Source organism: Panthera uncia (assembly GCF_023721935.1).
Source record: "Panthera uncia isolate 11264 chromosome B2 unlocalized genomic scaffold, Puncia_PCG_1.0 HiC_scaffold_24, whole genome shotgun sequence".
Lineage (NCBI taxonomy): Eukaryota > Metazoa > Chordata > Mammalia > Carnivora > Felidae > Panthera > Panthera uncia.
The window spans coordinates 75,083,294-75,099,399 of NW_026057580.1; the positions used below are offsets into that span (position 1 = coordinate 75,083,294).

The 16,106-nt window shown below is 40.0% G+C and overlaps 1 protein-coding gene across 3 annotated transcripts in view; it reads left to right on the plus strand.

Moving 5' to 3' along the window:
- Positions 1-16,106, plus strand: part of DCBLD1 (discoidin, CUB and LCCL domain containing 1) — an 88,122-nt gene that overhangs the window by 27,861 nt on the left and 44,155 nt on the right. For all 3 annotated transcript variants that reach the window (XM_049654244.1, XM_049654243.1, XM_049654245.1), the window contains exons 3-5: positions 10,498-10,632; positions 12,072-12,123; positions 14,489-14,561. In XM_049654244.1, the coding sequence (XP_049510201.1) occupies positions 10,498-10,632; positions 12,072-12,123; positions 14,489-14,561 (260 nt within the window). The remainder of the gene's footprint in view (positions 1-10,497; positions 10,633-12,071; positions 12,124-14,488; positions 14,562-16,106) is intronic.

Consider the following 16,106-nt stretch of genomic DNA (forward strand, 5'->3'; position numbering starts at 1 on the left):
CCCCCCCCCCCCCCCCCCCCCCAAAGTAACAAGTATAGTTTGCTTAGTAGAGGTTGTTTTCACTCTAACTGTGGAAATTCTGGGTTTCTGTTCAAGAGACCAAAGAAACTGAGACTACCTTCCAAAGAAACACGATCGTCTCATGAACATCTCTTTTCTGTTCCAGGATTCAGCTAGGGTCACAAAGCATTCAGTTATCATGACTCCTCCATCTGCTTTAATCTGGGAAAGTTCCTCAGTCTTACTTTGTCCTTGTCCAGTTTTGAAGAGTTCCAGCTACTTATTCTGTAGAATGTTGATTTGGGTTGGTTTGTTGTTCCTTCATGATTGAAGTCAGATTACGCATTTTTGGCAAATATAACATTATACCTTTTTAAAGTGATCTTTGAGGGGCACCTGGGTGGCTCATTCGGTATGAGTGCCCAACTTCAGCTCAGGTCAGGATCTCCCAGTTGGAGAATTCGAGCCCCACATCGCATGGGGTCTGCTTCAGAATCTGTCTTCCTCTCTCTCTGCCCTTCCTTCACTTGCTTTCTCAAAAATAAATAAACATTTTTTAAAAACTGAAATAAAATGATCTTTGAAAGGCCTGTTTGCAAAAACTTCCAGCATTAGAAATTGTGAGGTCATATGTTCCCCCCCTCCCCAGGAATGCAAACTAAGACTGCATTGTTTTCTTTGTTTCTTTTCACAGCTCTTTGTCAGGTGGGCTCTTTTTGGCATTCAAAACTACATTCATTTAAGTATTTCTAGTGTCTTCCCAAAACAATTCGATTCCTCGTTGTTCAAAGAGGTCAGTGTACTAGGAGACTTTGAAAAACACAAATCTAAGGTGGCACCTTTTCAGAGGAAACTCATCTTATATTTGGGCACATAAGACCACAGAACCTTCACTGAGGTAGCCAACACTACTCTAGGGTTGAACAGGTTCACTTTTAAGCCTGGATTTGAAGATTAAAACAGAGAGTCTATTTAAATAATATATCTTAAAATTTAGAATTGTTTCATAGTACAGTTCAGAGTGCTGCTTTGGTACTGATTCTCCATCTCTGGCCTTTTATATTCACAATGTAAAAAAATAATAGAGGTTAATTATATAAAACATTAAAATATCTTGAACTTTGGGAAAACGTAGATGCTGCTTCAGATACTGTGTTATACCAAAATACCTACATTTAAAGTATGAAATATCTAACTTTTATTTATGACACTAAAGAGGGAGGGCTGTGAATGCATACTAAAGGTCATTATTCTCAACTTTAAAACTCTTCATGACTCATCCGATGGCTAAGTTCCATTTCCGGTCTTGCTGACCAGAAAGGACCTGGAGATTTGAATTCACTCAAGAGTTTTGTTTCTGCTGCCACTGCCCTCAGGGACCCCAGAGGAATTGTCATTTCTGTTTTCCTGATGTTTCAGGAAGATTGACTGGGTCCCAGTTTCCCTTGAAATTTGGCCTTCCCTGGATGTGTGAAGTTTAGGGTTGTTCTTGGACAATGGACTTGCTGGAAGAATCTGGGTGGAAACCAGATAGTGGCTCCTCAGGATCTCAAATGACCTTGCTCTGATGGAGTCTCATAGGCTTCCCCACCCGGGTCACTGTGGATCAATAAAACCAGGCTGGCCTTCAACATCGATTGAGATTAAGGCTGTCATTTCTGCCTAGATTTCTCACTTGTGCTGAAGAGTGTGGACTCTGGAATTAGACTGCCTGCCTTCACATTCCTGCCATACTGCTTATTTTTTAATTGCTTAACCTTGAGCAAGTTATGTAGTCTTTCTCTGTCTCTATCCCCCATGTTTAAAATGGGTAAAACAGTACTATCTAGCTGTATATGGGTAATCGAGGCACATATGTATAACTTAAACAAATGAGGCCTGGCACACAGGAAGCACTCAGCAGGTGTGAGCCATCATCCTCATCGCTCCCACCGGTCCACTCTCAGCACCCTGAATACTCCCCTTCCACCCAGTAGAGGCTGAGCTGCCGCCCCCTACCCTCCTGGTGCATTCCTGGTCAAATCATTTTGCCCAAAGCATTCCAAGCACGTGACAAGGGTTCCCCAAGCCAGAAACAGCTCCCTCTACAGATTTTCTCCATCCAGCCTTGTGAGATGAACCAAGAACACATATTCTGCAAGCCCGCAGTTGGTTGTGTTTCTGTTTGGCTTTTTTATTCTCACTGCCAGGCTACATCTTTGTTTCTTGTGGAAAGAGCCTCCCCATGTTTCCCTCTCTCCTTTCACCAGCCTCTCTTCCCTCCAGGCTAGCCAAGGCTGTCTTGTTGAATAGAATTATAATTTCTTTCTTTCCATATTTTGAAAGTTATTAATTGTATCCCCCTGGTGACAGAAACTTGTCAGGGCGGCATTCAAGGCTCACTCACTCTCTTCCCCACCTTCATTTCCAGCTCATTTCTGGGTCTCCCCATGTCTGTGTCTTTTCCACATCACACTGTACACATCACATTGTACAACTTTATGCCATTGTACATTTGTTGACGGTGTTCCTTCTATGGGTCTCCTTTCCTTCCCCTGTGTTTCCCACCCCTTCTAACACACACATACACACATGCGCATGCATACGAACTAAATCCAATGCAATTTACCCTACAGCTTTCTCTGATGTCCTAATAGCCCCGCTTACTCTCTCTCTGAGGCTTGTGTTGATTTTCTAAGCCTTTACTAGAGCACGAATCTCAGATTGAGATCATTATGTTAGCTTCTTTACACAAGGTACAGGGTTCCTTGAGCAAGAAATTGCATTTTATTCTTTTTTTTTTTTTTTCAGTAGCCCTGATACTTAGCATAGTCTTGCAATTGCTGATGCTTATTGAACATTTAATGAATCTGACTGCATGTAGCTTGGTTTTGGCAAACATATATTTAAAAATCTGGATTTTTACAAAAGCTCTGCAAATATCCCCTCTGCATTTTCAAAAAGACTTGATTTACATAAAGTTTTAGGACTCTGCTTATTATATAGAAAAGACCATAAAGTACTGTAGAAGGTGCTTACACGTGAACATTCAGTTATATGCTGTACCCTGGGCTTAGTTCTTTAGAGTCACTATCCTCTTTCACTGTCATGATGGCCCTAAGGACAGGGCCTATTATTAACATCCACAGTTAAGAAAACTGAAGCTCAAAGACCTCAAGTAACTCGCTTATCACTCTACTAGATCTGGGTGGGATTCAAGTCTGGGCATCTGATTACAGAGACTCCACTCTTAAACCCTGTAATGTCCCAATTCTGCATGACAAAAACCATCGGATCCAGTGGTTTGTGTAGAAGAAAACCTGAGCTGTAGTTTTGTCATTTGCTGGAAGAGATGGAAACTTCTCCAGGCCTCCCCATAGAGGTATCCTGAGGAGAAGACGGAGTTCTGAGAAATCACTCACATACAGAGTACCAGTATAAAGTTAAGGTTTAAACGAAAATGCTTCCTAGTCAGCATGCTTAAGGAGGCATTGTGGTTAGAGGTAGAAAGAAACCAGCTTACCACAGGAGCCTCACGGTAAATTGATTAAATCAGTTGTGGTCTGCTAAATGATTTGCGATATAGAAAAACTCAGAACCCCAAGAATTGTTCTCTTACATTTCTGGCACTTCCACCTCCACTCCCAATATTTTTTTTAACCGTTGTCCGTGATCTAGAAGTACAGTGATGGGAAGCCAACTGGTAATATTTATATTACACTAGGAACAAGAGAAACGGGAAAAGTGGGAAATGATACTAAGCGTTTTAATTCCTAACTGCAACACAACTTCTATGATAATTTTTAGAAAGATACACATCTGGCATACTGCATTATACCCTGTCTGTTGATTTTTTAAAAATCCTAAATAGGGAGAAATCACAAGATTAGTAACTTCTATTTTATAAATGGTTTATGTCTCCCAGCCAATATTATGAAGCATGCAAAACTCTTACAACTTTTGAAAATAAAACAAAAGCCTTCGAAGAAATTTCTAGCTTGTGCAAAGTTGTTTTGGGCTTCAAGTCTATTTTGTTCTGATTGGGTCTGCGTTTTGGACATTCTTGGGAAAGACTACTTTTTGTTTATGTGTTTTTTTATTTTGTTTTGTCTTTTATGCCATGATAGAATTCAAAAAGAAACTTATTAAGAAAGGTTATATTGAGGTACTTTCCACACAAGGTACCTCATTGACATAACTGTAAGCCTCAGGGAGAAAAAGCTATGGGCCTCCTCCTCCTCCTTTTCCCCAGATCCTTCTTCCCTGGAGACACTGTGATGAGTTTCAGTAACTGCCATCTTTTGTTGGGAGAGAGGGAATGGCCTAGGTGGGTTGTGAGCCCTGGTGTTCCAGCATCTCTTGACCTGCGTCTCATAGCCCCAAGGAAAGCTGCACCTTTGTCTTGGAATCTGCCTGGTTCATTTATCATCTGTCACTGATTTTTGTCTGGGAACCAGAGACCAAAACTCTCCAGGGATACGTATCCACTTACATTCTTACGTGACTATGGTTTTAATAGCATAGTCCAGGAATATCCTTTTTTATGCTAATTTCTCTCCTTTTCAAAGAAAATGGCCCTGAAAATTCTGTAATTTTGTACGATGACCCTACTGCAATTGGCAGGCGAGGACAACCGTGCCATCTGACTGCACTGAAAAAGCAAACGGAAACCGGTCGCAAGTGTGAAGGCGTTTGCAGCTTCAGCATTTCTAGAGGTTGCTTTATCAGCACGCCTCCGAGCACAAATCCGGCGCTCCAGCTACCACCTTCCTGGCAGCCAGCAGCGTATGATGTGGCTGGCTCCTCCCGTGACACTCCCTTGGAAGGGTCACTTCGACTCATCGGCATGTTCTTATCTGTCATGAGAAATTAAATGTGTGTTTCAGAGGGTGTTCATCAGGTTAATGAAAGTTTTCAGGAGGTTGTTTTGTTGTTGCTTAATTTGATTTATGACAGAGCTCTCAGGAGTTAGGTTTCTCTTTGGTCTCTGGTTTTTGTATGGTTATGGGTGGGCAGGAGTCTTTTTTTTTTTTTTAATGGCATACCCACCATTTTTAAAACACACCCTTTCACAGAGGAAACAAAAGCTTAGTTTCATCAGTTTCAAAGTGAAATGCATATGCCCACCCAAAATGGCTTGGAGCAGTTATCAACTGCTCTATTATTGCCTTGTAATGTAGAGTCCCAGACAGTCCTCAGAGAATGCACCAGTAGCATAAATTGTAGTACAGAACAGATTGTCAGATTGCCAGACAAGCAAGAGGATTCTGGGCTTGGCTCGGGGCAGTTTATTCTTCCTTGTAGGACAGTTTTCTTTTATTCACACGAGGAAAGATAAAGGGTTTCCCTCTCAGCTGCTCATGGAACAGTAGCTCCAGACAAGGGATGTGTTGAGAGGAACTGGCCTACTGTGCTCAATGAAGGCAGCTCCTACGGTTCCTGGCCTTTTATCCTTTTGTCCAAGGAATCAGCCCATTGTCTGCCAGGTCTTGGTCTCCTGTCTGGTGCCAGATGCCACGGTGCTATTCCGTTTGGTGTCACTGATAGCCCTTCCCACCATCCAGGGCTACCAATTCAGTTTCACAAAAGGGAGAGGTGTTTATCTTTCCTGATTTGTCTGCCTACTTGATGAACTAACTGCTTTTCTGCTGTGCCCCAGTCTGGCGGGAACTGGGGATGGCGAAGTAAGAAATCTGCTTCGCCGACAAGGTCAGAGGTGAGGGAGAGTGGGAGCTACCAAGTCCAAGGGCTGCAAAGCACACAGCACCGCTGCTTGTGAAGCAAACGCCCGTGCAGAACTGTGAGTCCTATATGGAGGTCTGCTCATGTTCTTAAGACCCCCTCAAGAAAGACTAGTTCAGTCTGTGAACTGAGACAGGTTTACCAGTCCAGGAACACTGCCCAGGACAGAGACGGTAACCATGGACAGAGTCACCACGCTTTCATTTGGGTTTCCATTGGAATTGTCTTTGTGAATGTTTAAGTATAGGCGTAGACCCTTTTTAAATTTTTTTTTCAACGTTTTTTATTTATTTTTGGGACAGAGAGAGACAGAGCATGAATGGGGGAGGGGCAGAGAGAGAGGGAGACACAGAATCGGAAACAGGCTCCAGGCTCCGAGCCATCAGCCCAGAGCCCGATGCGGGGCTCGAACCCACGGACCGCGAGATCGTGACCTGGCTGAAGTCGGATGCCTAACCGACTGCGCCACCCAGGCGCCCCCGTAGACCCTTTTTAAAAGTCGGGATGGAGACTACTAACAGTGACATATGTTGTCTGGCCAGCTGAGGGTGGAGACAGGCTTTTTCATAAGAAAAGGTATAATCCTCCACAGAGTTTGGCTGAGAACTGAAAACATTGCTTGGCACAAACTGGTAGGACCCTTCAGTGCTTTCCCATTATTTTTCCCTCTCACAGCCAGTCACATTTTTTCTGTTTTCATCTCTTTCCCCTTTTAACTCTAGGAATGCAGTTGTTAACTTTCATTCTGTGAAAGGCAATCTATCTGTCAGGCCTTCAGACAGGAAATAATGTGGATGTTTTGCCATAGGCAGTACCACCGTCAGTATTCCACTTCCAGCCTCCACGCGGGACTGAAGCTGCCTTCTGCTGTTGTGAGGGTTGTGCTGTGATGAACCCATCAAAATAACTTCTAATGCTGCGTTGATAGAGGGAGGGTCCATTCCATCCCCTGTAGGTCTTAGTTGCATTTTTGCAATCCATCCGTAAGAAGAGGAGAAGGTCTGGAGCCTGGGGGGCACAGGTGATTAAAGGAATGTATGTGTTTACATTTTATCTTTGAACTTCTCCCAACTCACATTCCTATCATGACTTTGGGAGGATACAACCGAATTAGAGTTTTACTGTATTTATGTGGTTTTTTGGTGTAGGAAATGATACACATTGCGCGACAGCTTAGCATGATGATATACGCTCTTTTCTCTGTAAAATATATGCAGTGTTGCAACCGTTACTTTCAACTGTTCCATAAAAATCTGAAAAAAAAAAAATCCAGTTGTTGAGGCAAGAGAAAGGACATCCTGCCATTTGCAACTACATGGATGGACCAGGAGCACATTATGCTAAGTGGGATAAATCAGACAGAGAAAGACAAGTACTATAAGATATTGCTTATATATGGAATCTAAAAAAGCCAAGCTCATAAAAACAGAGTAAAATGGCATGGGTACCAGGGGATGGGGATGGGGTGGGGTGGATAAGCCAGATGTTGTTTAAGGGTACAAGCTTGTAACAAGTAGTAAATAAACCCTAATCTAATTCACAGTATAGTGAGTATAGGCAACAGTATTGAATTAAAGTTGACCCTTGAGCAATGCAGGTTTGAATTATGCAGATCACTTACATATGAATTGTTTTTTTAATACGGTACTGTAAATGTGTTTTCATGATTTTCTTAATACTTTCTTTTCTTTAGCTTTATTATAAAATATAGTATGTAATACATATAAAATATGTGTTCATTGGCTCTTTATATTATTGGTAAGGCTTCTGATCAACAGTAGGTATTAGTATGAAAATTAAAAAAAACAGGCTATTAGTAGTCAACTTTTTGGAGACTCAAAAGGTACACACAGGTTTTCAGCTGCACAGGGGTTGGCGCCCCTAACCACTACATGGTTCAAGGGTCCACTGTATAATCACCAAACTTTCTAAGAGACTAATAATTCCAGTTATGTAACATGATGGAAGTGCTAATTATCTTTCCAGTGACAATCACATTAAAGTACATAAATATATCAAATGAATATATAGTATACCTTAGATTTAGAGTGTTATATATCAAATATATTTCAACTAAAAAGAATTCAAACAAATTCTCATTGATGATCAATTTAGACTTGCTTACCTCACTGTTTTTATTAGGACTCATTGGAATGCTATAGAAATTTGAGAGATCAGTATCATTATCACCATTTGGAGAGGAGGATATATGTTCTGATTTTGTATTGGAAAAGATAAATTTGGTTAGAAAAATACTCTCATTTATGAGTAGCAAGAAGTTACTAGTTATTTCATTGTTATTAGATTTGCAAAGCAAGTCTCTTCACTCATCTGCACAAAAAAGGAATTTCAAGTATATGTGAACTAAGAAAGAGTTGCAAAAGTGAAGCACAATAACCTGACTCACTTTAATTTTTAAAAAATGTTCATCCTTCAACTTTATTATACAAAAATGGATTTAGTGTAAATTGCTTATCTACCATGCTGTGAGCACTATTAAAGTTCATAAACATCTATATATTTATTACACGAATGATTTTCTTTCCTCCCTTGCTTTTCCACATTTCTTTTCCTGACCTTTTCATGATATTTTAAAATGCCAGGATTAGGGGTGCCTGGGTGGCTCAGACAGTTAAGCCCCAGACTTTGGCTCAGGTCATGATCTCATGGTTCATGGGTTCGAACCCTGTGTCAGGCTCTGTGCTGACAGCTCAGAGCCTGGAGCCTGCTTGGGATTCTCTGCCCCTCCCCTGCTCACACTCGCTCTTGTGCATTCTCTCTCTCTCTCAAAAATAAACATTAAAAAATATTTTTAATGCCAGGATTAAATCTTTTATGCATCTTTATAATCAGGTGTGGCTTTTAAAAACTGTTGCAAATAAAAGAACATTTAGGGGGCGCCTGGGTGGCTCAGTCGGTTGGGCGGCTGATTTCAGCTCAGGTCATGATCTCACAGCTCGTGAGTTCAAGCCCCGCGTCGGGCTCTGTGCTGACAGCTCAGAGCCTGGAGCCTGCTTCAGATTCTGTGTCTCCCTCTCTCTCTACCCCTCCCACGCTCATGCTCTGTCTCTCTTTCTCTCAAAAATAAATAAACATTAAAAAAAAAAATAAAAGAACATTTAGCTTCATTTCAATTCTAACAATATTTGGAAGGCCACCACGTGCCAGGTATTGTACAAGCTGCTGGATAGAAAAAGTGATGGGATAGAAAAGTTTCTAACTCCATGGGACGTAGTCTAAAAGGAAAACAAGCATTGTTTATTTGTTTTAATAGATTTATTTATTTACTCACTACTATGAAGTACTTCTATAGCCCTCATGCGAGGTACTTTTCTAAGCAGTTTGCTAGTATTAACTCATGTATAAGTAATTATATATGATGATTGTCTCTAAGTAACCTTTTTCTATTTGGATTTCACTCTCATTCAATAATAGGGAATAACAGAGATTCGAGGCACAAAGGTAAACACATAGCATTTCTCTTTTATTCTGTTACATCTTCTGAAGCTGAAACCTGGAAGGACAGTGGAGAAATCTGGTCCCTTATGGCAGGAGAGGAGTGCCTAGTTGGGTTCATGATCCTCTCCTGGACCTTTTTCTTTCCTTCCTCCTCCTTCCTTACCTGATGTTGGCACTGCTGTCTCTTGCCTATTACCTGATGTTGCTGTCGACTCTTCCCATCCTGTTTTATTTGGTTAATGAAGAATACCTGTTGTCAAAATTGGCTTTTGCTAATCCCTATTTTCTTAGGATTATTATGTCTTGCATACGTGACTTAAAATTTTTTTTATGTTTATTTATTTTTGAGACCGAGAGAGACAGAGCATGAGTTGGGGAGGGGCAGAGAGAGAGGGAGACACAGAATATGAAGCAGGCTCCGGGCTCCAGGCTCCGAGCTGTCAGCACAGAGCCCGATGCAGGGCTCAAACCCACGAGCTGTGAGATCATGACTTGAGCTGAAGTCGGTCGTTTCACTGACTCTGCCACTCAGGTGCCCCAACATACATGACTTTTAAGATGACCGTTTACAAGCTAAACTTGAACTTGAGTAGCCTTATGAAGATCTGTTTTTCTTGTTCAGTTCAAAATCTAATTTTGTCCTTTGAGAGTTCATTGAGCTTCCTATTGCTTTTCAAGCAACTCAATCTAGAAAACAGTGTGTTATGTTCTAATTGCATAACTTATACTATGGTATTTCAAAAGCCTTTAGAGATTCCTCTGCCTTTTTATAAACTTCATTTTGCAAATCAAAATAAATTATATGGGTTAACCATAAGGTACTGTAAGAGAGAGATAAATGTGTAAATTGCATGAAAACAAGATTGTTACCACGCATTGGCAGTCTTTTAGTTCTGGAACCTTCTTTTAGTTCTGGAACCTCCTTGGAAAAATATTTGTGAGTTTCTTTGAGCAAATTTAGGAGGTCCCTAGAACATCACTTTTATGATAACATTTTCTTCACTACCTAATGTGTTTAACCTTTGTTAGTCGTCTTTTACAAAAACTAGAACCTATCTCTTGGGTTGTTCACAATTAACTGGGTCTAGCCTATTGCTTATCTGGAGTTAGCCACTTCCCCCCTTGGCTTGTCAGTACAATCAAGTCCACATTCAGGCACTAATCAGCAGTTCCACTATTAAGCAAAACTTCAGTTGGGTGAAGATTACCATCTCATATATGTGTTGTCTGCTAAATTTCACCTTTAAGGAAAGAAATATGCCCATTCTTTGTGCTGGCCTAAATTTTGAATGTGCCAAAAGTGTGCTTTGTTTTTAGGACCATATTGTGGAAGTATGCCTGTTCCCAAAGAACTCCTACTGAACACAAACGAAGTCACTGTTCGCTTTGAGAGTGGATCCCACATTTCCGGGCGGGGATTTTTGCTGACCTATGCCAGCAGCGACCATCCAGGTATAGCAAAAGAATCAACACAAATCTGTAAACGTGTGTCTGTCTATGAATTCCTCTTGCTACTTATAACCGTCTCTGGATAGAATTGTGACCTCAGGTACCGAGTATGTGTAGGAAGAGAAGAATGTTATGTCCTTGTAAGCAGTTAGATCTGAACTCAGAATACTTGTATCAAGCTTGTTAGATTGATCAGCTGACCTATATGAGAAAGGGTTGATCTCGTTTTCCTAGAAACCTTGGATGGTACATTTTCAGGTCTATTTTAAGGTCTGGCTGCTAAGGTCTGCCTATTCTCTGGAGCCCTCCACCAACCCTTCTTAGCTTAGGGGACACACTGTTTAACCAGCGGCACCTCTGCCCTCTGCCCCACCCTCATTCGCATATACCAGTACACCAGCATAGAAGAGGCATGTGAGTGTGAGTCACATGTGGAGTCACTGTCACAGTGTGCCTTAACCATGGAGCTGATACTTGAGCAGGAGAGAAGGGAGCATGAATACTGACAAGGGAGGAAAGCATGGCCTCCTGTCCAGGCCTCTCGTGCCCCGGAGTGATGACTATGCAGTGCACTCCACGTCTGCCCAGGGTCACAGACGTGCCCAGAGTTTCTGCGCTCAGTCCCGTCTGGCCAGAAATGCTCTGGGAAGGGGGTGCACCATTCATTTCCCTCTCAGCCAATCAAATCTGGCCAATCCCAGCATGGCTAGTGTTCACCATATGTTGTTCCCTAAGAACTATTGAAAATATTAAGGAAAGAAAGAACTATTGCAGCAAGTGTGGAATATTGTGGAAACTATACTAGGTTGAACTAAATGCATCAAAATCCACAGTACCTTAACATCTCTGTTGCTGAGTGTCCATTCAGTTCTATACTCCAAAAGAAAAGAACATCCTCTTTTTAAGTCCTTGGTCCTGACTGATTAAAGTGAAAAGGTTGTATTCTCAGTAAACATGAGGTTCCATGGTCACTCAGATGCCACTAGCTAAATTGCTAAATTAAAATGTTCCCGAATCTTCTCTGTGAACTAAGTCAGGCTTTTGAAATTGTTTTCCTCCTGCCAAGAGAGGTTATGCACATGATCTTTGTAGGCATTTGGTAGACAGTAATGAGTCAATGTTGGTTTTTCTGTTTGAAATAGTTTCTGTTATCATCCATTGGGCAGTTGCTGAAAAACCATCGTTGGTGGTAGAAAAGCGAAATGGAGGAGACTGATTAAATCCTGAAGATAGTGTTCTCAGTGTTAATTTATTTTTAAATGGAAAAAATTCAGATAATAACTAGATAGTGGATAAACACTTTTTAAAAGTTCTTTTTTATTTAAAATTATTAAATTCTTTTATTTAAAATTCTTTCAAGTTCTTTATTATTTTTTTTTTTTAGCATGAGTGTCCTAACTTCCATTCAGGCTCCTAATTGCAATTACCTTTATTTACGACAGATTTAATAACATGTTTGGAACGAGCTAACCATTATTTGAAGCCAGAATACAGGTAAGTACAGTGTCCTAGCTGTGCTGCAGTCCTATGTTGCTGAACATTTTGTTTTCCTTCACATTAAACCAGATAAAGTACCTTATTTGTATTTAATTTTTTTACAGCATTTATGTTCTTTTTTTTTTTTAATTTATTTATTTTGAGAGAGAGAGAGAGAGCAAATGCAAGTGAGCAGAGTAGGGGCAGAGAGAGAGGGAGAGAGAATACCAAGTAGACTCCACACTGTCAGTGCAGACCGCAGCACGGGGCTCAGTCTCACAAATTGTGAGATCATGACCTGAGCTGAAGTCAGGAGTCCCATGCTCAACCTACTGAGGCACCCAAGCACCCATACAGTGTTAATATTCTAACTAATGAGGAATACTTGAAATGATTTCTTATATAGCAGAGATCAGCAGACCTTTTGTCCAGGGCCAGATAGTAAATATTTTAGATTGTGCAGGTCATCCAGTCTCTTTTGCATCCATTTATAGTTTCTGTTGTTGCTGTAATGCAAAAGCAGTCATAGACAATATGTAAACAAATGTGTAAATAAAACTTTATTTACAAAAAGAAGCAGCAGCACAGATTTGACCCATGAGCCACAGTTTGCTGACTCCTGAGCTCTACTTTGATACCAATGAGCATAATGGAGCCCAGAGTGTGTATTTTTTTAACCCGGCCAGCATTTGCAAGTGACTTTTAGAATTTCTTCACTTTCAGAGGGAGCTGATCTTGTCTTTCCCACAGAGGAGAAACCTACTGAGAATAGGAGATGAAATATTTGATCCCAGCTTTACTTTAACTGGAAAAATTATTCAATCTCTTTGATGTACCTTTCCTCATCTATAAAATAAGAGTCTAGAGCAGGATTTCTCAGCCTTGGCACTATGGTGTTTTGGGCTAGACGATTCTTTGTTGTGGAGAGCTGTTCTGTGCATTGTTGGATATTTACCAGTATCCCTGCCCTCTACCCTGTACGTTCAAGTTGTGATAACCAAAAATGTTTCTAGACATTGCCAGATGTCTTCCAGGGTGGGCAAAATTCACTCCCTGTTGAGAACCAATGTTCTAGAGAGGATTGTCAACAACACTAACTCCAGCTATAACTCCTTTGAGTGCTTTGTTAATGCCAGTCATAGCTCCCTGGCCTTTGCATATATAACTCATGTGAATGTTACAGCATCCCTGCGAGGTAGGTTCTGTTAGATCCTGCAAATAGAGGCACAAACTAGTGAAGTAGCTTGCCCAGGGAGGCCCAAGGGTCTATGGTCCTGACCATCTTAGACATTCTAATAAATAAAATTATTTTATATGCAGAATCTGTTCTAGTGTTATCTATTATTAAGTCTAGTAGAGAAACAAAAATGAAAATGGTCAATAATTTAAATAATTAGAAAACAAAATTGAAAAAAAAACAGTAATTAATTACAGCTGCCCTGTAAGGTTGCCATTCATTCAATATAAACACATGCCAGCATTCTCTGAGATCTTTCCAGCTGTACCTATAGAGTCCCAGTGGTGAGAGGGCCTGTAGGCATCAATGTTCATTTCCTGTCCTACAGAAAAGAATACATTCGGGCCTACAGAGTGATGTTATGGTGCCAGATCATCTAGGCTGTAACTCAGTTGTTTTGTAGTATTTAAAGATGAGGTATGGTGATATACACGTCCACACTCCCTCACCTATAATCGTGAAATGTAGAAAGCTTTGAAAGTCAAAAGGTTTTTGTAACTCATTTGGTGGCAGTACCTGATTAGTGTGACCTTAAATTCATTTGACAGCAAAACTGAACTAAATTAACGAGTCTATTCAGTCTTTGTGTTGACTTAATATGACTATTCATGTATTTGATACAGAGATATTAATGTTTTTGATTAATGTATGCAGCCATAAGATGAATCTAATGTGTAACCTGACTACGCTGACAGCGCTATATTATATAATTAAAATTTGCTGAGAGTAGAACTTAAATGTTCTCACCAAAAATATATGCATTACATACATTTTAAATGTTTATATATTTAGATATTACAATATGCGAGGTGATGGATATGCTAATTTACTAGTTGGGGAACATAAATCATCACGATATACACTTGAAATACCTTACAGTTTCTTAATTATACCACAATGAATTACTTCCAATTGCAAAAGTAATCTGTAACTAATGTAGACCGTCACTGTCCAATACTAGCCATGTGTGAATATTAAGCACTTAGGCTGTGGCTAGTCCAAATTTAGATGTGCTATCAGTATCAAATAAACAGCATAATTCCCTCCTGCATGTTCTATAGAGGAGAAATATGTTTAAGTGTAATTTATACTTTTTAGTTTAATTATAATTCAATAAAATACAAATTCTTTATTTTATTTTTCCAGTAAATTCTGCCCGGCTGGTTGTAGAGACATAGCAGGAGACATTTCTGGGAATCTGGTGGATGGATACAGAGATGTAAGTACCTGAGAGTAATTATAGGGCATGGTGGAAATTAAGAAGTACTTATTGCTCTGCCTAAATGCATCCTGAAGTAAAGTCAAATAAGATCTCAAACCCCATAGATAAATGTACAAGTTTCTATTTTCTGAAAATAAATGAAATAATGAGTATAAAAACCAAGGTTATTCATGCATTCATTCCTGTTTTTCCATGCATTTCCACTTAAGCATGCTGTAAATGAAATGGTAAACAAAGCCCTTTTCAACCCTAAGAGTATAATTCCATCTATTTTCTTTATTTTAATGCTCCAGCTGATTCATATAGCATAGCCAAGGACATGAACATTCACATCACAGGATAACAACATTGTGTCTGGGAGCAGTGAAGCCATCTGCCCTGCACTTACATAGTATTCCTTCCTTCCTCACACCCCAGTTTCTTATGCAGAATGAGACTCTCTGGTTACACACATTGTTCCCAGAGAAAAATAAATTCACAAGACATTTTCCCTAAAGTATATGTCCTGTCTCCATATACACAGTCCTTTATTTCTTATTATTTGCAGATCTCTATCCTGGAAATTTGATATCTGATTTTTGAATATTAACATTGCTATTTAAAATAGTTTCATTCAGGAGCACCTGGGTGGTTCAGTCGGTTAAGCGTCCAACTCTTGGTTTCGGCTCAGGTCATGATCTCACAGTTTGTGAGATTGAGCCCCGCACCCGGCTCTGTGCTGTCAGCACAGAATAGAAATGCTGACAGCACAGAGCCTGCTTGGGATTCTCTTTTTCTCTCTCTGTCTCTCTCTGCCCTTCCTTCTCTCCCTCTCTCTCTCTCTCTCCCTCAAAAATAAATAAATATTAAAAAAATAGTTGAGTTTACAGCATCTGGGAATTGGCTTCAGTTATGAAATGTGAAAATCTGTGTAGTGTTGGAACTTTTCTGAGAGTTACTGACATGTGTCTTCAAGCATGGAAAAAACCATACATGTTCCAGGTGATTGATAATTTTATCTCTAGCAGGGGAAAAACAAACTTGGCTTTAATTTTTGCTTTTAGTATATCCTGATTCTGGAAGCAGCAGATTGTGCTCTTTGTTTTCCTTTATTGTGTAGTGTCTTTATTTACAAGATTGGCATAGGATATTCATTTGGCCTATAAATTGTTTGAATCTTAAAATGTTTTACAATACTTCGATTTAAGATATACTTGGCACAGGCTATTTCTAAATGACTTCAGGAGATTGAGAGAAACAAACAGTCGAAGTGTAGTGTTTCCCTCAGCAATAAAGAGTTTCTATTTGTTATTTTAACATCCCATGCAAGAAACTTCAGAATTATGTGCAGTAAGAGAGAGAGCATCACTTATTTTCTTATTTTAGTTGTTTATCTTTCTCCTCTTGACAGAGTTCTGTTTTTAGTATAACAGGTAAATGGTTTCCTATCGATCTGAGTACACCAACTTTAGGTGCTTGCACACAGGTGGCCTATTTGACTCTGTAGCTAGTTTCATATCATTTGCTTTTAGGATGACTTCATCTGGAGGGAAAATTTATATT